Source organism: Pantherophis guttatus, chromosome 1, assembly GCF_059756535.1.
Source record: "Pantherophis guttatus breed Tessera chromosome 1, ASM5975653v1, whole genome shotgun sequence".
Classification (NCBI taxonomy): domain Eukaryota; kingdom Metazoa; phylum Chordata; class Lepidosauria; order Squamata; family Colubridae; genus Pantherophis; species Pantherophis guttatus.
In genome coordinates, this window is record NC_142063.1 from 38,908,337 (window position 1) to 38,928,990 (window position 20,654).

At 34.6% G+C, this 20,654-nt stretch overlaps 1 protein-coding gene across 3 annotated transcripts in view; it reads left to right on the forward strand.

Annotated features, from left to right (window-relative positions):
• The window catches only part of CDC42BPB (CDC42 binding protein kinase beta), a 95,976-nt gene that overhangs the window by 29,494 nt on the left and 45,828 nt on the right, over positions 1-20,654 (forward strand). For all 3 annotated transcript variants that reach the window (XM_034418525.3, XM_034418526.3, XM_087872100.1), the window contains exons 4-12: positions 3,001-3,096; positions 7,093-7,241; positions 12,552-12,645; positions 13,062-13,262; positions 13,789-14,037; positions 16,408-16,487; positions 16,854-17,020; positions 17,112-17,231; positions 20,246-20,379. In XM_034418525.3, the coding sequence (XP_034274416.2) occupies positions 3,001-3,096; positions 7,093-7,241; positions 12,552-12,645; positions 13,062-13,262; positions 13,789-14,037; positions 16,408-16,487; positions 16,854-17,020; positions 17,112-17,231; positions 20,246-20,379 (1,290 nt within the window). The remainder of the gene's footprint in view (positions 1-3,000; positions 3,097-7,092; positions 7,242-12,551; positions 12,646-13,061; positions 13,263-13,788; positions 14,038-16,407; positions 16,488-16,853; positions 17,021-17,111; positions 17,232-20,245; positions 20,380-20,654) is intronic.

Below are 20,654 nucleotides of genomic sequence, written 5' to 3' on the forward strand. Positions count from 1 at the left end.
TAAATAAAGAAATCCTGCTACAGTAAATAGTAGATAACGGCAGTGGTGGGATTCAATTTTTTAAACAACCGGTTCTGTGGGCGTGGCTTAGTTGGGGGGTGTGTGGCTTGGTCATGTGACCGAGTGGGCGTGGCTAGCTGGTCATGTGACCGAGTGGGCGTGGCTAGCTGGTCATGCGACCGAGTGGGCGTGGCTATCTGCATAGGGACTACAGAGGGCTGAAAAAAGCCATTTCTGACTGGTCCTCGCACTTTTGACCAGTCTTTGCACTTATGACCATCCTCACATTTATGCCCGTTGCGGCATTCTTAACAACCGTGTCACTCATTTCACAACTGCTTCTCTTCATCATGGTGACAAGATAGGGCAAAAACGTAAAATGTGAGGACAGTCTTAAGTTTGAGGACTGGTCAAAAGTGCAAGGACCAGTCAGAAATAACTTTTTCAGCCCTCTGAGTAGTCCATATGCATAAAAGGATACAGCAATAGAGAGGGATGAAGGAAGGGAAGGGAAATTAGAGTAGGAGTGAGAGTAAGAGAGGGAGGAAGAGAGGAGGAGAAGGAGAAAGGAAGAGGAAGTAGGGAGGAGAAGAAGAAGGGGAGGAAGAGAAAGTAAGAAGGAAAGAAAAGAGAGAGGTGGTAGGTTTGAGGAGAAAGATTGCTGTACAATAAAAAAGATGAAAGGGAAGAAAGCCAACCCCAAACAAATATAAAGATATTAAGATAAAGAATGAATTGTTAAACTTTAAAGAATAAAAGAGAACAAATATGAATAAATAACAATAATTAGAAACACACATACAAACATACAATGTATTTTCTTTGAACAGAGTATTTGGCTGGTTCACAAATTTAAACAGTGTTTAGTCATTTCAATTAAATTTACAATTTCTATATTTCCTTTTTGCCATATTTATTCCTCATCTATTTTTGTAAAAAACCAATATTACCCTTCATCTTCATCTCTAATCAATCAAATTCAATTTTTCCCTTCTATTCTATATTATACCCCTTCCCATTGTCATCTGTTTTTATAACCATCCTCACGTTGGTTAATTATGTAATATTATAGTTGTTTAATATAAATTCAACATTTTAATATAAATCAATTAGTTATATAACTACCTTTTTTGTATATTAATCAATATGAACATGAATATTCCAATTATTTCCATGCAATCCAATTTCTTACAAATCAATTATATTTACCAATAATAATAAACCAAATAATTTCCCCCATATATTCCTCCAAACCACAACTTAACCATTTCTGCTTTCAACAGAATATACAATTAATAGTATCTCAATTATTACAATTCCGTAGTTAAATAGAGCTTTTTTTTCTTTTGTGTTTTAAAATCTTGAACTCTCCTCTTTTCCCCTAAATTTCCCATTGTTTGCACCTACCTTTTTTGGTGAGGAAAAAAAAAAGAAAAAGAAATCTCTCTCTGCCTCATTTTGCCACGTTGCAACAACAGCAAAGCCAACAGCTTACTTTACTTTCTGTTTCGTTTTTCAGCATAGCTAGGGGGAAAAAAATCAGCACTCTTTGCAAGTAAGCAGCAGAGCCGTGAGCAAATCAGCTGAGAGTCGGGAGCCAATCTAAGCAAGGGCTAATTAGCCTATGCTGAAGCTCCGCGGGCCAATAAAATTTAAAAAAAAACACAGAACCCTTTGTTAAATTGCTGGCTCGCCCGCCCCTCGCCCACCACTATTTATTGGCAACAAATAGTGGTGCGGAGGGGCGGGGCAAGGGGCGGGGCGAGCCAGCGATTTAACAAAGGGTTCGGCCGAACCCCCTAGAACCGGCAGAATCCCACCACTGGATAACGGATAACTACCAATGAACCTCCAAAGAGAGGCAATTTAAAAGTTTAATATAAAATAGATGAATTATCTTTGCCTATCTGATACTATCAGATGCTATCTTTAGTATTAGTATCTAATTCTGAAATTTAGCTTTCTAATGTTTAAATGAAATTTATGATAATGGCTGGAGTTTGGAAGTAGGGTTAATAGATGTTTGAATAAACTTGTAATTTTGTGGTTCAGACTAAGTAGGAGATAGAAGTAAGAGACCCATGCTCCGGATCAAAGAATTCAGATAGAAAATTAGATGGAAATATGTTCCATGATCTATGTTTAAAAATCCTAACTTTACTCTTTGTTCGTAGATACTAGACACCAATATGGATTTCACATCCTTTGTAACATAAAACCTTCAGCTAGGACATTCATTAAAACAGAAGGAAGTACCTTTTCTGAAGTCATAATGATCTTCCCCCTTCTGTTTTCCTTGGAAGTAGTCATGGTCCTCAAATACATATACGATTAGTGGGGGTGGGTAGAGGGAGAAATAGGCTCAGAGATATGTGACTTCTATGATGCATGCAAGGAATTCAGCTCCCATTTCCAGGAAACATTGAATAAATTGGGCAGGTTTATATTGTCCATTCTCTAGACTTATTTTTGTTTTCTTTCAAGCAAACATTTTAAAAGTTTCTTGTTTTCTTGAAGGCTGTCAGTATAGCAATAGCACTAGCAATAGCAATAGCACTTAGACTTATATACCACTTCATAGTGTTTTTACTCTCTAAGCGATTTACAGAATCAGCATATTGCCCCCAACAATCTGGGTCCTCATTTTACCCACCTTGGAAGGATGGAAGGCTGAGTCAACCTTGAGCCTGATGAGATTTGAACTGCTGAACTGCAGCTAGCAGTCAGCTGAAGTAGCCTGCAGTACTGCATAAAACAAAAATGTTATCTCAAGAATCAAATGCTATCATGCTTTTTAAATTTGATTTTTAAATTATTTTTGGTTAGCTATGAAAAGTTTTATTCCTGGTTTAGATACTGAATTATTGTAGAGGTGGTATATTTATGAATGTTATAATCTTATATTAGATAAACATTAATACAATATTTGCATCCTTGTTTATTAAAGTCAAGAGATTAGTTAAACAACTTTTTCTCCCCCTTTTACTCTCTTATTTTTAGACTGCTTGTTTCCGAGAAGAGAGAGATGTTTTGGTGAATGGAGACTGTCAGTGGATTACAACGTTGCACTACGCTTTTCAGGATGAAAACTATTTGGTATGTGTGTACAACAAGCCTATAAGAAGTAGTTCGTAATCTGGTTTCTCAGTTCAACATATTTTGAATTCAGAGCATTATCAACTGTATTTATCTGAAAGGAAGATTTCTCCTCTTCCTCCCCTCCAGTGAAGGGAAAGGGATTTTCATAGAATCATAGAGCTGGAAGGGACCATAGAGGTCTTCTAATTCAACTTCCTGCCCAAGTCAGGAGTCCTTATACCTTTTGGTCAAATGGTTGTCCAGTCTTTTCTTGAAAACCTCAGTCATAGAGCAACCACAATTCTGGGAAGCAAGCTGTTCTATTGATAATAATTCTCACTGTCAGGAAATTCCTCCTTATTTCCAGATTGGATCTCTCTCTGATGTGCTTCCACTCATTGCTTCTTATCCTAGAATAAATCAATATTCTCTCCCCTGTGACAGCCCTTCAGTTATTGGAAGATTGCTATCATGTCTTCCCTGAGCCATCTCTTTGTTAGGCTAAACATATCCATTCCCTTAGCTGTTCATTATACGATTTAGCCTCCAGCCCCTTACCATCTTTTTTGCTGTTCTCTGCACTCTTCCGAGGGCCTCAGCATCTTTTTTGTATTGTGACCAGAACTGGGTGCAATATTCCAAATGTAGCCTCACTAGTGCAGTGAGGAATGGCTTTATCACTTCTTGTAATCTTGATGCTATCCCTCTGTTGACAGCAGCCTAGGATTGTGTTGGATTTTTGGGAGCTGCAGCACCCTGCTGAAGCAGTGATTCACCAGGACACCTAGATCCCTCTCACAGGAATACTGTTGAGCCATGCATATCCTGTAACTGTGCCTTGGTTTTCACTGCCTAAGTGCAGCGCCTTATTTTTCTCATTACTGAATTGCATCTTGTTGGATATGGGCTAATGCTCAAGTCTGTCAAGATCATTCTGAATCTTGAGCCTATCTTCCAAAGTATTAGCAATTGTCCTCAGCTTGATGTGATCTAGATTGGTGCCATTTTTATTTGCGTTTGTTAAAAATACTGGAACCGAAGAAATAAGAGTTAGCAAGTATTTAAACAAAGAGCTGAAAAGGAATCATTTCAGTGGAAGTAGAAGAAATCACTGTTATAGCTCACCTTCATCTTCTAATGAAGAAAAGACACAAATATTTATTACCACTCTCTGTATGTAATTGGTAATTGATTGCAGTGGAGAGACCCTGAAAGTTCAACAAAACCATCACTGGATAGAGAGGCTCTTCATTGCAGTTCCTTAGCCTTTATGCATGAAGGATGCTGAGAGAAGCATGGGGCTACCAAATTGAATGAACAGAACTAAAATTCCTAAGCATTATTTCTTGGAAATAAGGGACACAGAGTTTAATGAGATTTAGTAGTATGCAGTTGTGATTATGATTGCAGCCCAGTATGGAGACCTCCAGTTTTCTTCTTGCAACTCAGAACCCAAGAATTTCTTCCTCACTTTACATTCCGCTTATATGGAGTAAGCTAGGCTACACAGAACTTCCACAGCATAGCAGACTTCCTGCAAATAAACATGCAGAAATTTACGGTAGCTGAGCCCACATTTCTGCAATCTCTCACTGCAGTGAGTGTATACATATCTGTGTGTAATATGACTAGTTTGTGTGTCTCTATTTGTATATGCAAATAGGTGCTTAATTAAATTTACAGATGGGATACCTTATTTTACAGGCAATTTTTATTTGCAGTCATTAATTTATTGAACATTTAATATTTGTCCTGGCTGTATTCTTTCTTGGAATGGGCCTCTGATTTTGTTCTTTTTTGAAGTATAGTAAGGAGTAAGCATTTTTATGAATAATTTGAAATAGAAATTGGCAATCACAGCTGAAAAATATATAAAATTTGGGTGTTTAGTCTAAAATCTAGAATCATCTTCCTTTTGGGTCACTATGTTACTTTGTATAAAAAAGAACACCGCTTAGGGGCCCCCCGAAAGCCCTACTAAGCAGGTATATACAAAAGTATGAAGGCTATTGCTTAACGCATTGTAAGCCGCCCTGAGTCTCCGGAGAAGGGCGGCATATAAATCGAACCAATAAATAAATAAATATGTAACTGTTTATATTCTTATTTTAAAAGAGAAAAATATTCCAAAACAAATTATTTACAAGTTACTCTATTTTCTCTAGGTTGCTAGTAAGTATAATGAGCTAGAGTTAACTTAATTAGATAAATAAATTGTTCAGTTGAACACTTATCATCTAGTTACTTACCTTGGCACAGTACTGTTAATGTGTCATTTTATACACAAAATCTCAAGACTGCTGTTAAAATCCAGAAGTGGCCAAACCGGTTTGTGGGCCAACTGTGGCTTCTGTAATGTTCATTTTCAGCTCTGAAGCACTTGCGGACAATAAAAACCGGAATAGTATTGAAAAGAAACCGCCTTTACAGTACAATCCTATGCATGTTTACTCAGAAATAAATCTTGCTGATTTCAATGAGTTACTACCAGGTAAGTGTGCATAGGATTACATCCCTGGTATAAATGTTTGGAGGCTCCTAAAAGGTTTGCGTCCGATAAGAAGTAAATAGTTATCTTCTCAAAAAAATAAAAAAAAAAGGAGGATGGGAAAAATGCAAATGGTTACTTGGGATATTCTGATTGCTTTGAGTCTTTGAGAAGGGTTGTTAAGGAAAGGAGTGCCAAAGGAAGAATTTCAAGTGTATGAAATAGAGGCAGTTATTAAGAACCTTGACAAAAGAACAAATGACTGAGAGCTAGCTCCCTTCTTTGTTCAATGTATTTTTCATATATTAATTCACCCATTTATTATCACAGGGCTACTTTGCAGTCTGGTTAGGTAGAAGCCTTAACAATTTATAATTTGTCAAAATTACACATTATAATATTGTTTAATAGTCTTTAAAAAGTTCAGTAGAGCACATTTAGGTTATAAAATATACTTCACCCATGGTTTCCCTGCTGATGTATGAAGACATTTTTGATAACCTTTTCCTTTTTATATTTATTTAAGATGTGGACAGGAATTAAGATGTTCCTGAAATATTTTACTCTGATCTTACTCTTATGGTAAGAAGTTAGAAAAAAAATAGGAAAACTAGTATATTTAAATGAAAAATACTAATTAACAAGCAATTAGTATGTGTAGCTTTGGCTAATCTATATTTTCCACATTTGTTGACATTTACTCTTGTGATTTCATTTCTCCAGGAAACTACTAAATTGCTGTTGTTATTTAGATTTAGTATAGCTGCCCATTCCTATGGAGTTTGGTAGCATATCTGGGAATCTTTTATCATATTTTTTTGACTATAACTGATCATTGCAGTGAACCCAATTAACTGAAAGGAATTTACGTACATGAACATTTATTTACAACAATTGAGGCAGTGCATTTTGGTTTTGCAAGCAATCTTTTGCCCAGATAATGACAAGCCTCATCATAGTTCTTAACCTCAGCATAGCTATTGCATCATGTACCCACTGGGACCATATTTTAGCATACTAAATCATACATTTCATTGGTTTTTACCAATGATATTTGAATTATTTTTCCCCCAGCAAAGGAAAAAGGAAGAACATTATGAGCATTATGATCATTTTTTTCATTCCCATTTTTTGTTTTAAATTATTCCTATGAGAATGACTAAGTTTGAAGTTATATTTCTTTAATTATATTGTATATATTAATGCTTCTCTTTTGTAAACTAGTATATGTATATGAAATAACCAGGATGGGGTGGGGGAGAATATGTCTAGCATAATGATTATCTGGGAAATAGTTTAAGTTAGTTTAAATTCCCATCTTTACTTTAATTGGATAATTTAATCATTAGTTAAGAGGGAGCAGTTAAAGTCAGTGTGTCCAGTTAAACCACTCACTTTGACTCCAGTTTCCACAAGCATATATTAAAGTTGTATTCCAGTGAACATTTCATTTAATCCATTTCATTTAAACAGTTATGATATAATTCTGCAGTGATTCTTACCAGTAAGTGTTCTTGTTTTTTTAGTATTTAGTAATGGACTACTATGTGGGTGGTGATTTGTTGACATTACTTAGCAAGTTTGAAGACAAGCTTCCAGAAGATATGGCCAGGTTCTACATTGGTGAAATGGTTCTTGCTATTCATTCCATTCATCAGCTGCATTATGTGCACAGGTAAGGATTCTTATTGCGGCATATAAATACAGGTGGTCCTCGACTTACGACCACAATTGAGCCCAACATTTCCGTTGCTAGATGAGACAGTTGTTAAAAGAGTTTTGCCCAATTTTATGATCTTTCTTTCTACAATTGTGAAGTGAACCATTTCAGTTGTTAAGTTAGTAACGTGGTTGTTAAGTGTGTCTGGCTTTCCCATTGACTTTAGTTGTTAGAAGGTCACAAAAGGTGATCACATGACTTCAGGGTACTGCAATTATCATAAATATGAATCAATTGCCAAGCATCCAAATTTTGATCAGGTGACTATGGGGCTGCTGCAATAGTCATAAGTGTGAAAAACAGGCATACATCACTTTGTACGCCATTGTAACTTTCAATGGTCACTAAATGAATGGTTTTAAGTCATGGATTGTCTGTATTAAGCTAATTAAATATAAAATAAAGCTATTTATGAAAACAAATGTTATGTAAACAGTAAGATGTTGTTATGAAGCCTATTTATAATTCCAGATTGTGGCCATGCCCATCTTCAAATATTGTAAGCTATTAGGGGGCTCAGCAGACCAATTTGCCCTTCCCTTCCCTTCCCTTCCCTTCCCTTCCCTTCCCTTCCCTTCCCTTCCCTTCCCTTCCCTTCCCTTCCCTTCCCTTCCCTAGAGCATACAGTACTGTTTGCTCATTTCTTCCATCTGTAATCAAATAGTCTTCTGAATTTATAGTACGTATATTTTCACCCCTTCAGTTTTTGATTGGTTCAATTTAAATTTCAGATTGAAGGGTATTATATATAAATGGGGTTTAAGGCAAAACGTTGCAGGAAATTTCTAGACTCTGGCAGAAAAGTAGTAACAAAAGTTAAAGAGAAGAGATGAGAAAAAAACAATGTAATATATACCAATGCCATTTACAGTATCTCTCTACCTTTTTATACTTGTACTGTAAACTGTCATTTCTTACATTGTAGGGAGATATCATTCAGTGCATGAAAAACTGATTTCAGGTTTTTCTTCTTATACCAATTCAAAATCAAGATTACTAGAACTTGTCCAATCAGAAGGAAAAAACTGAATGGAAAAAATAATGGGAACACAAAAGTGTTGAGAACACAGAAGTACAGCAGAAAGACTCTTATGGACACTCTGGCACCTCTGTTTAGATAATAGGTTGCCCATGCACGGAACATTGGATTATAGTTTTGGGTCTTTATTGCCATGTTTAGCATTACTGCAAAATGATTACTTTCACTTTCAAAATATTTAGCTTGGTGAGACACCTTCTTTGCTATTTAAAGGAATGTATTATTTTATATCTTCGGCCTCAGACTCCTAAAAGCTGATAAATCCCCAATTTCTAGTTTATTTGCTTGTTATGTTATTTCTGCTCTTAACTAACTATAGAAAATAGTGGTGGAATGTTTATGGCTATCCTTTCCGGTTAATTTTGGCTAGAAGTATCCAGTGTACAGTGTTTAATTGTATACAGGCCATGGGTTTCGTGTGCATTTAGAGGTAGAGAGGAACAGCAATGTATTTAATCAATGTATGAGCTGAGGTGGCACAGTGGTTAGGGTGCAGCACTGCAGGCTACTTCAGCTGAGTGCTAGCTGCAGTTCGGCAGTTTAAATCTCACCAGGCTCAAGGCTGAGTCACCCTTCCATCCTTCCGAGGTCAGTAAAATGAGGACCCAGATTGTTGGAGGCAATATGTTAACTCTGTAAACTGCTTAGAGAGGGCTGTAAAGCACTGTAAAGCGGTATATGAGTCTAAGTGCTGTTGCTATTGCTAATCAAGCCCAAAAAAAAGTTTCATTCAGTTGTATTCAAATTGTAACTTTTAAAACAATTGTAATACGACTTCTCTTTTAAAATATTTTTAAACGCAATACTTATAACTATAAAAAAGCTTTTTCAATCTCATTTTTAAAAATTCCACAAATCCATTTAAATATTGAAAACCTATGCCATTGAAAGAAAACTTTTAATATCCTAATTGTCGGGCAATAAGTTGCTGTACAAATCCTATTACAGTTCTTCAAACTACTGTTTTGAGCTTTAACCAAGGAAAGTTGGATACATCGTATAAGAATAAATCAATAAAATATTGATTTATTCAATATATATATATAATAAATAAGAATTTTGTCCATGTCTTTCATGCAACAGTTTTATAGGTGTGCTTTTGAGCACTCTAAATAAATAGGTGCATTTCTGATTCATAAGTACCAGCATGGCCAGTTTTCATGCTGAAGTAACATAAGGTTGGAACAAATATATTATGTAAGTGTAAAATCTACATGAAGGAAACTTCCTCATTTGCTTATGAGATTACATCTAGAATGTGATGCTGTATTTATGAGGAATAAAGAAAACAATATGTTCTTGAATTTAAGAGTACTCCTTCATTTTGACCTTTTTACTGTTGTAATCTTGAACAAAGTCTGTACATATTTATAAACATTAAGACAGCACCCAAAATAAACTTGTCTCACATTGAAATTTTCTTAATGTAAGGTGACATTAATTACAGGATTAGGAAGCTCAATCACTCTACATGTTCCTTTCTTTTAGGTATTGTCAAATATGTAGCCCAGGGTATTGAGCTTTCTGTGAAGTAGCCCCACTTGTTTGGAGCAGTTTGCTAACTCCATCCTATTGTATTTTAGGAGAGCTGTTAAAACTTGTTTTTTAAAGAAGCACTGGTGGGGATCTTGTATAAGTTCTACTTGGTTGTTTCTTGTTTGCAGTGACATTAATTTCTTCTTAATAACGTATTATTTTGTACTGTAATTTATTAATTTAGTATGCAGTTTAGGACAGTATGTGTTGGTGGTTAAAGCACTGAATTAGAAACCTGGAGCCCTGGGACTTAGGCCTCTCTTAGGTATGAAAGTGGGATGGGTGACTTTGGACCAGTTATTCTCTTTCAGCTCAGCTCAGCTCAGCTCACAGGGTGTTGTTATGGGGGAAAATAGGAGGCAAGTTTGAATTGATCAAACTATATATTTTTTAAAAGGTGGGAGCATCGTTGTTGTTATTAAATTCTGTTCATATAAGAAGAGAATGTAAGCCACTCATCCCATAGCATCCCATAGCATGTGAGTTCTACAAAATAAAGCAATATATCTGCAGTATTTTATATAATAGACATTGCTACAAATCCTGAGATAACCTTTTTGTAGGCAAATCAGTTCCAGATTTGGCAAAGGAATTAAACAATAATAATATTGAGTTGTTGTGGGAACTTCTCAAGCCAATTAATCTATGCTGGCATATATTAAGTATGCAGTCCTCTTCATCATGGCATTAAAGATAAACCTAAGGAATAATTAAGTCAGAAGCAAGCTGAATTGATTGCAAAAGGTTTGCTTTAATGTACATAATGTTATAAGTTCAGAATATCAAAAAGGGAATATTCATTTCTGAGATAGTTGAAACATATGGGCGGTTGGAGGGGTTGAGTCACTAGTTAGTGGATTATATATAAAATATATCTTGGGAGAATTGGACTTGTGGATTATAGTACAAAACAGCATTCCTCACAAATGAAATTCAGTATTATGTTGTTACTCCTATTTTGTGTCCTTCATAGAGCACAATTTAATGCTACAATATATATAAAACCATCACAAAAATGTACAATATTGAGAGCTATGTGATTAAAAAGATTTTAATGTGTGGTCATTTCAGCAGGCCAATAATTTCCCCATTAAAGTAATTTTTTATATTGCTAAATACAAAATGGCTTTTAATAACCTTCAGAAATTACTATATTGCTTCAGGAAATCGTTTGAATACTTATTGCTTTGATCAGAGCTAGCCAGAAAAATGGTATTAGCCTTTTAGAATAAGTATGTATGAGAAAATTGGAGAAAAAAAAATCAGTGAAGTGAATTAATATAGCTGTCCATTAATGCTATTACTTGCTAATGCTGCAATGTTATGCATGTTTACCTCAGAGTAAGCCCCTCTGAGGTAAGTGAGGTTTACCTTTGAGTACACATGTGCTGCATTACTGTGTTTTGATTACATTGTACAGCAAAGAAACCTCTATTAGCTCTTAGTGTTTCTTTTTGCAGATTGTTTTGCTGGCAGAAAAAGTCCCTGTGTTAGTGAAGCTTTGAAAGAAATACCACAGTTTTAAAGCTCTTCAGTAGTTAATCACCTTCCTTCCTCTTATACTGTGAGAGGAAATGGGAGACAAAGTACGTGTTGTGCATTTTTATTGTTGAGTTCTTAGGAATACGTGTTCCAAAAGAATCTTCGGTAAACAGATGAGAAACATGTGATAAAACCTGCAGTATATGTGGATATTGATCTATGATCTACTTCTTAGCCATAGTTTTTCTTCACACATTCATTCTGCTATTTTTTCAGTGTAGAAGATGAGTTTTCTTTAATTTATGCTTGGAACCTTTCCTTTAAAATAATTTCATAAATACACTATCATGAAGTATGGCAGATATATACTGGCTTTTAATGACCTTTTTTTTTTGTCTAAACATGATGTCTAAACATCCAGAATGTTTATTAGACATTATTTCTTGAAAAGTTAACAATTTTTCAAGAAATTTGGAGGCACATTATATTGCCAACAAAGTCAGAAACAAGCTTAGCAAATTCACACATTATTACGATTCAAGTTAAATGGGAAATAGAATAGATATGTTCAATTTAGCAACAAAACCAAGGCAATTGTGAATGTTTGCATGTATAAAGATATCTTTCATTGTTGTTTGTGGAGTTATTTTTTGTGAAAACTATATAAATCGTATTAAAATATGCACTTTGAAAGAAACAGGAAACCAGGAAATTCTTTGTTAAAGCAGCACAGTTAAAATGATTTGGAATAAATTATTCAGAACTTATTTAAATGCAGTGCATCCCGGCTAATGTTTGAAGACCCATGTTTCGTTTTAGATTTCTGTACAAACCTGAAAAAATAATGTATAATAGCTACATAAATGAACCAAGTTAGATGCTCCGAATTATTATTTCAAATTATTTTCAAAGTGTGCACATCCTATTCAGGGTGGGAATTTAATTGGATAGGTTTATATAATCATAGTGATACTTTACAGTATTCTTTATAGTGATATTTGGGATTATTTTTCTGGCACAGACAATTTGATCTTTTGCTGTTATAAAACGACACCAGCTTTTAAATATAAATGATATAAAATTGTCAGTATCCTATTTTTATAACAACTAACTTCATTTTAATGTACGTTTAGAACACCTGGTTGAAGGTAATCTTCCAACCATGTGCCTGATTTAAAATAATACTTTTTTCTTTTTTGAAAAATCAGAGATATAAAACCTGACAATGTTTTATTGGATGCGAACGGCCACATACGCCTGGCAGATTTTGGTTCCTGCTTAAAGATGAGCGAGGATGGCACTGTATGTATCAAAAAAGTATAGTGTTTTTTTAAATAGAATACTTAAACAACAGTGTGTTTGAGTTTGTTTGTTATTTGGAAGATAAGCTGCAAAAGTACTACATAAAGATATAAAGTATATAGATATAGCAACATTTTATATTGTATCATTCTTCTGCAATATGTTTAATCAGAACTGCTATGTATACTTTATGAATTGTGTATCCTGTAATATTCCCATGTATTTCCTCTCCTTATGATGTTTCATGGCCAATTTAACTTTTTATTTGTACATAAGAAAGTGGTGTTATGATTCTTTTCATTTATACTTAAAAGTGCAATTGTATCTCAGTAATGCTCATTGATCTATAGATTTATACATGCATACAATTACATTAATTTCTCCTTATATACTATTTTATATTGGTTCTCTTCAAGGTACAATCTTCAGTTGCAGTGGGCACCCCTGATTATATTTCCCCTGAAATACTGCAAGCCATGGAGGATGGCATGGGAAAATATGGACCTGAATGTGATTGGTGGTCCCTAGGTGTCTGCATGTATGAAATGTTATATGGAGAAACACCTTTTTATGCAGAGTCACTGGTGGAAACCTATGGGAAGATTATGAATCATGAAGTAAGTGCTATGAAATGTTTGTTCCTCTTAGCTGTAATTTTTGCAGAAATATGTCACAAAAATAAAAAATCTTTGTGTTTGTGTGCATGAATAACTGCATTGCTCAATGTATCTTCTAAGAAAAATCTTCTGTGACTAATGTTCAGAACAGGTATTTCTCAGCTCTGTTGTATACTTGGAATATATCGATTCAATTATTTCTAAAAACCTTTTCACTGTATATTTTGCGGCAAAGCAGACTTAAAATGAGCACATTCAGCAAAAAATATAAGTACAACATATTGAAATTAGTCTAGACTAATAAAATATATTTAAGGGTGTTTCTTCAGACAAGCAATGCCAAAGATACATGACTTAACATTAAAAAGTAGAAAGTCTAAAAACAAGAACACTTAACAAATTTTGAAGCTCAGGAAGCCTTCTATAGTTTGTTTATTTTAAAAGAAGTGGTCTAAATGTACACATTAAAAATATTTTGTCATAGAAAAGAATATCTTCAGTTCAGATTTCCCTTCCTGTTCTTCAGGAGAGGTTCCAGTTTCCATCTCATGTTGCTGACGTATCTGAAGAAGCAAAAGACTTAATCCAACGACTTATCTGCAGCAGGGAACGTCGTCTGGGGCAGAATGGAATAGAAGATTTCAAATCACATGCATTTTTTGAAGGACTCAATTGGGACAATATCCGAAATTTAGAAGCACCTTACATTCCAGAAGTTAGCAGTCCTTCAGATACATCAAATTTTGATGTAGACGATGATATATTGAGAAACCCTGTGAGTAATTGCTGCATTTTCTTTTTGTTGTTTGTTTTCTACATCACTGATTTTCTAGCTTCTGAGGTGAATCATGACATTTTTGTATGCTGCAGGGGCATGCTGGAAGGAGTTTTAGAGTTTAAAATCTCTGTTCCTAGCTGTTTTGATACGAACTGAACAGACCTGAAAATATGTTTAATGTTTTTACTTCTATTCTGCTTTGCATATGTAGACAGTGTGAAAAAAATGGCTTGTTTGATTAAATTTATTAGAGTAAACTTGATTTACCAGACTTCAGCTATGATGGAGAACTTGTTCTTTTGGACATCCCCCAAAACAATAAAATCTGATGATTTGTGTAAATTATATAATTTATGACCTGACATCATGACACAAATAATGTTAATTATCTTTTACCCTGAATAGTATATTAAAACAAGAGGGTTCCCCAATAACAATTTGGAAAAAGAGTTCAAATTTTCCTTGACTTACTATAGTAAATTAGTCTTAAATCTTTCTTAGGTCATCCGCTTTGTAGAATGCCAATGCTTCTAAAAACGGCATGTATGAAATTCCTAAAATTAAAATATTTTTCATTTGCTATATTAATAACCAGACCTCAGAGTCCAAACAGTACCAATTCATAAATTTACCATTTAATATAACCAGTGATATTTAAAACATTTATGTCCTGGACAGGGAATGTTCTATTTTTTTCCCCTGAGAGCCCTAGTCATTATTTTCCAGAAATATACTTTCTGAAGTAGGAATTAGTTCAATAAGAATGGGCCACAAGACCCTCTGCAGATGATCTCCCAGGCTCTGGGCTAGAATGGATGGAGCCCCTTGTGATGTGTTTTCTGTGTCTTTGGTTGGTTTCATCATCCTGTTTTTATTTGTTCTTTATCTTGTTTCTCTCTTTTGATTGAATCTTGAAAGATTCAGTGAATTCCCCGAGGCTCTGGATTGGAACCTAGTGCATTGCCAAAACCCAATATAGAACATTTCAGCAAACCATTGAATTCATTCAAAATAATCAGTTAAACCTGAGCCTTTAGGTCATTCTAAGATTCTACTTTTTGTCTTTTACTTAAAAGATCAGAAATGGAAAAGATCTTGGATGGCTTTTCCAAGTAGTATAAACAGACATCAATTATTTTTATGCAATTCTCTATAGCTATTTATTTCCTCCAGTAAACTAATAGAGATATCCACACTAAAATATAAATCTGTACTAAATATGATACAGATTTCTAGTGCTTTTTTCTGTTTGACATTCTGATCAACTTTCAATTTAACTTGTTTCACATTTAAATACATTATCTGAATGTGTAAAGCCAAATTACTTTCTTAATTGTATCGGGTTTAATAAAGAAGATTGTCAGATTAAATGATTTTTTAAAATAAAAAAAGCTAAAAGCCTAGGGTGAGAAGGGATATATGTATTATATAATACTTGAGTTCATACGATTCTTAAAATTAATGTTCAGATTGAATCATGTTTAGGAAAAATATTGATGTAAAGGAATTTCTTTCTAAATGAAATTCCAATATCTTAATTTCTCAGATACATTCATGGTTAAACTACATTTCATGTTCTTGTCACATTTTATTCATTTACTTCACATCTAGCGTGGACAATTTCATTTTTTGCTTCATAGTGGGATTGGGTTAAATCAGAGTAAATTTAAAAAAAAAATCAAGGGAGAAAATAAAAATAAAATAACTTGGTATGTAGAAAGACCCTTTACAGGGATGTTGAAAAATATTTTTTTTCCCTATAAATAAAGAGAACCAGCATGGTGTAATGGCTCAAATGCTGGACTCCTTAATCAAGCAAGAGTTCTGGATGACTTTGGGCCAATCATTTTCTCTGAGCTCACATCAGCATCAGGACTTGTGACAAGCCAGCTAATAAACAAAAAACAAAAGCCCTAGTTGCCATCATGCACTGATAGCTTTACCATAAGAAGCAGGTATGCACAGTGCAAAAAGAAGTGGACTTCACAAGCACGTGGACAAATGCTAAGAACACCCACCACAATGGTCTTTCTATAATTTGAAAAATCTATGCAAATACATACTATGCAATAAAGAGATACCAGATCTCGTTATAAGGATAATTTAAATATTGCTCTATTAATAAACTAAGATGTTGTACAGATTAGATTTGCAAATAAATGAAGTATTTGTTGGAAGCATGATTTAAGTTTAGGATCCCCTAAGCTACTTTTGTGAGGTACTTTTGTAAGCTATTTTTTGAATAGTGCACTTTAAAAGGCAGGGTGAAAGGCTTTTTAAAATTCTTTTAAATCCATGCCTTTTCTGTTTATATTGTGTTATACTCTCAGTTTTGAATTAACTCACCATGTTTTTGTTTTTGTGCAGGAGATGATACCACCTGGTTCTCATACTGGCTTTTCTGGGTTGCATTTACCTTTTGTTGGCTTTACCTACACAACAGAAAGGTAGGTTGAAAAAAAAGAATTGCAGTTTAGAAAGCTTACATGGAGGGCCTCCAGCTCTAGGGGTAGTCTTTGCTTCTTTTTTATGCTTAATTTATATAACACTGCCAGGTACGGGAAAGAAAAAGAGATATTTTTCTATAATGGCAGTGTTGCAGAGTAAACGTGAGGTAGTATATTTATATATGTATTTATATACGTATGTATTATTTAAGCTTGGAATTCATACGATCCAAACCCATATAGTTCTTATATAGCTTAAGATTGTATTAACTTTTCTGATTCTGTTGAATTTTCAACAGGAAGGTTACTGTTTATGGTTGATTAAATATGCTAATTAATGTGTGCATTGATTATTTTGGGTCTCAGCTGTTTTTCTGATCGAGGTTCACTTAGAAGTGTAATGCAGTCCAGTAGCATAACCAAAGATGAGGATGTTCAACGTGACCTGGAGAATAGCTTGCAAATAGAAGCATATGAGAGGAGAATACGAAGACTGGAACAGGAGAAGCTGGAACTGAGTAGGAAGTTGCAAGGTATACCTTTTCATTGGCTTTCTTGTAGTCCATCTGGTGGAATAATATAATGTTATCATTTCTAACCATTATGTTTTTCATTCAATTTAAGAGTCTACCCAGGCTCTTCAGTCTCTTCATGGTTCTACTCGCTTAACAATGAACACAAATAGGGATAAAGAAATAAAAAAGCTAAATGAAGAAGTTGAACGCTTGAAAAATAAAATAGCAGGTAAGTTTTGGAATACATACTAAATCCAGTAATAAAGCCTTAATTTGTGCTATGCACTTTAAAAAAGCTGTGCCTCAGTCATTTTTCGGGGGGCTCTTTCGTATGGCTATCCAGTTGGTTCATATTGTGAATTTGTAAAAACTTTCATTAAAACTTGGCTTGCTTACATTAATGGTGCTGAGAACTGTCAATCTTAGCTCAGATTATTTAAATAAACTCCACCTTCACATTTATTACTGCTTGTCAATTACGTATCTGCATTGTTTGTCTAAACTTCCTTATGTGAGCTACATAGAAGGAGGAGAGTTTATGGCTTTTAAAACAATGTGTTAATGAGTCTACTATTAGACATCTCCTAGTTATTTGTTTGTGAATTTTTATTATATGTAAAAATAAAGCTTGTCTCATGCATCTCGGCTGAGGGGGAAAATGAACAAGGTCCATATCAAGGCCTTCTGCCACCGATAGCCTCCCACTGGCCAGTACGCTCCCACAGAGAGGGACTCCTCAGGGTGCCGTCGGCCAGACAATGTCGGCTGGCGACCCCCAGGGGGAGGGCCTTCTCTGTGGCAGCACCTGCCCTCTGGAACGACCTGCCCCCGGAGATACGTAAGATCCCAGATCTCCGTGCTTTTCGCCGTGCCCTTAAAACTTTTTTATTTCATCAAGCCGGGCTAGCTTAACACCCCCCTCCCCTTTAGATATTTTTAATTGTTAATTGATTTTAGTTGGGGTGTTTTAAATTTATTGGGCCAAAATTTGTTTAATTCTTTTTTTAAAAAAATTTAAATTTTGTATGCGATGTTTTTAGTCTTGGCTGTTCACCACCCTGAGTCCAATGGGAGAAGGGCGGTATAAAAATCTAATAAAATAAATAAATAAAATAAGTAAATATCATATCTCAAAGATGCTTTTTTGCTTGAAGACGTTTTGAAAAAGCTTCTTGGATGAGAAGTGAAATGACTTCAAGCAAAAACAAAGGAAGTCCAGTTGTCTTTTGAAAAAGCACCTTTGGGACAACCATGACCTGGATGACTGAGAATCTCCATAGATGTTGTCCATATTATATATTAAAACAATACATTTTATGTAATCTTTATATGTGACATATTTAGGCACGATCTGTGATTGTTCTGAGATTATAGATGGGTTGCAGGTGAAGCAATTTACAGAAACCAGTCCTTAAAGAAATCAGGTGTGTCCAACCCATGGTCTGGGGGCCGCATGCAGCCCTGGACAACTAGTAATGTGGCCCCATAAGACCCTCCAAAATAAAGGAAATTTGTTATTTATATACATAAATTATATATTTTGTATGCAGCCCAAGACAATTCCTCTTTAATGTGTCTAGTCAAACCAAAAGATTGGACATGCTTGCCTTAAACCATTGGAGAAAGGTTTGAATCAGAATCATGTGGCTTTTGTCATATAAATTCTTCTATTGTTTTAGACTATACCTATATAGTAAAATATTCTGGTTTTCCTATGTTTTCATCTAGTCAATCTATCCATTTTTTCAGTTTGTAAAATGCTTTTTTAAAAATGTGCATCACTTCTGTTGAAAAAGTTACAATTGTGAGTTTTGATTAAAATCCAATTGTTAATCCTCCTCCAGATTTGAATGTAGGGGTAATCCTCCTCCAGATTTGAATGTAGGGGGGATTTTTTTCCCAATATAGTTGCTTGCAGATGCAGCATAAATGCCTACTTTTTCAAATGTTTCCTATGGAGAGCCAGTTTGATGTAGTGGTTAAGGTGTTGACCTAGACAGCCAGAGAACGTGACCTCCCTTGAGCATGAAACCCAGCTAGTGATTTTGGGCCACTAATTTTCTCTCAGCCCAATACCTCAAAAGGTTATGGGAAAAAGAGAAAGCAGAAATATTAGGTATATTTTCTGCCTTGAATTGACCATTATACTGTATGTAAAAACAAGTGGGATAACAACAACAATTAATTCCCTTTTAGTTTATATTCTATAACTTCTAGAGGTTTTTTAAAAAATAAAGAACAATTCTACAACATGCATAACATATAGACACTTGCATGCATTTATGTGTTCATGTGTGTATATTGGACTTTTTCTTTCTGTTCAAGCTATTTACCATATTATAAACCTGAGAACCATAATATGACATCTGGGGATACCAATTCATCTACAAACCTTTTTTGTTTGTCCTGCCAGATTCCTTGGCCTGCCTAATTTTTTTTCCAGATTAAAAAAAAAAGAAAAAAACCTATCCTGAAATGCTGTAAACATAGTGTCAACTTTAAATATTATCTTTAATTGCTATTGCAGATTAAATATAAACTCACATTAAAATAAAAATGAGATGTAATTTATGTCCAATAATTCGTTAGAAGTAGCAGTAAGAAGAATTGTTTAGAATGATGAAGTAGAAGGGATGCCAGGCAGAGTTTTGATAAATCCATGCTTTGTAATTGGCTGTTTTTTCCTCCACCCAACAGTAGCCATATTTACAAAAGTTCCCACAACATATTTTTAAAATTCCTAAAGTATTGGTTGTTCAGAAAGATTACCCCCCTCCCCCACCAGTTTTCCATGGTGGAATTATGACAGACAGCCAAAGGGAAGATTTTATGTTTTATTTTCCCTCCCCTTCTTTCGTATTTTTATCTTTAAAGGATCCCAGTTCTTGTTAGTTTAAAAGCTTGAATAATAAACTTTTGATTAAATCTCTGATTGCAGGAAGATTAATTTAAGCTAGAGATGACTGAGGGGTGTGGACCTTTATTGCTTAACTGAATTTCCTGTTTCTTCCTGTAATGTCTGTACCATGCATTAGCCTGTGATTGTTTCCTTCCTCTTCCTTGTGGAAAATATTCCATGAGAATTCTCATTAGTTCAATGAGAATTCAAAGAAAAATGCGATTTTGCTGGTGTATATTGTAACAGGGAAGAATTGTGATCCAATTTAAATTGTTCATCTTAACAAGAGAGAAATGTAGAATTGTTTCTCTATCCTCTCTGAAAAGAAACTTCCGTGTTCATAGATTCAAATAGGTTAGAACGGCAGCTTGAAGATGCAGTGACCTTGCGACAGGAACATGAAGATTCCACCCACAAGTTAAAAGGCCTTGAAAAGCAATGCAGGATACTAAGGCAGGAGAAGGAAGATCTTCATAAGGTATTGATTGTAGAAAATGCTTCATTGAAGTGAGATATATGTTGCCTAGGAAATAGAGGTATAAAACAGCTGGTTTGGCCAGCTGGGCAACATCGTTTAAGAATGGTTATTAGTAAAATATGTTGCTTGTCATATTCATATCACATACTTTTTCTCCAGAGCATGGGAATAATATATTTCAACATAACAGGAATTCTATAATATAGACATGCCAGTATTTTTTTAGGATTACATAAGTCAGCAATCTTCATGGCTGAGTAGACAATAATCAGGAT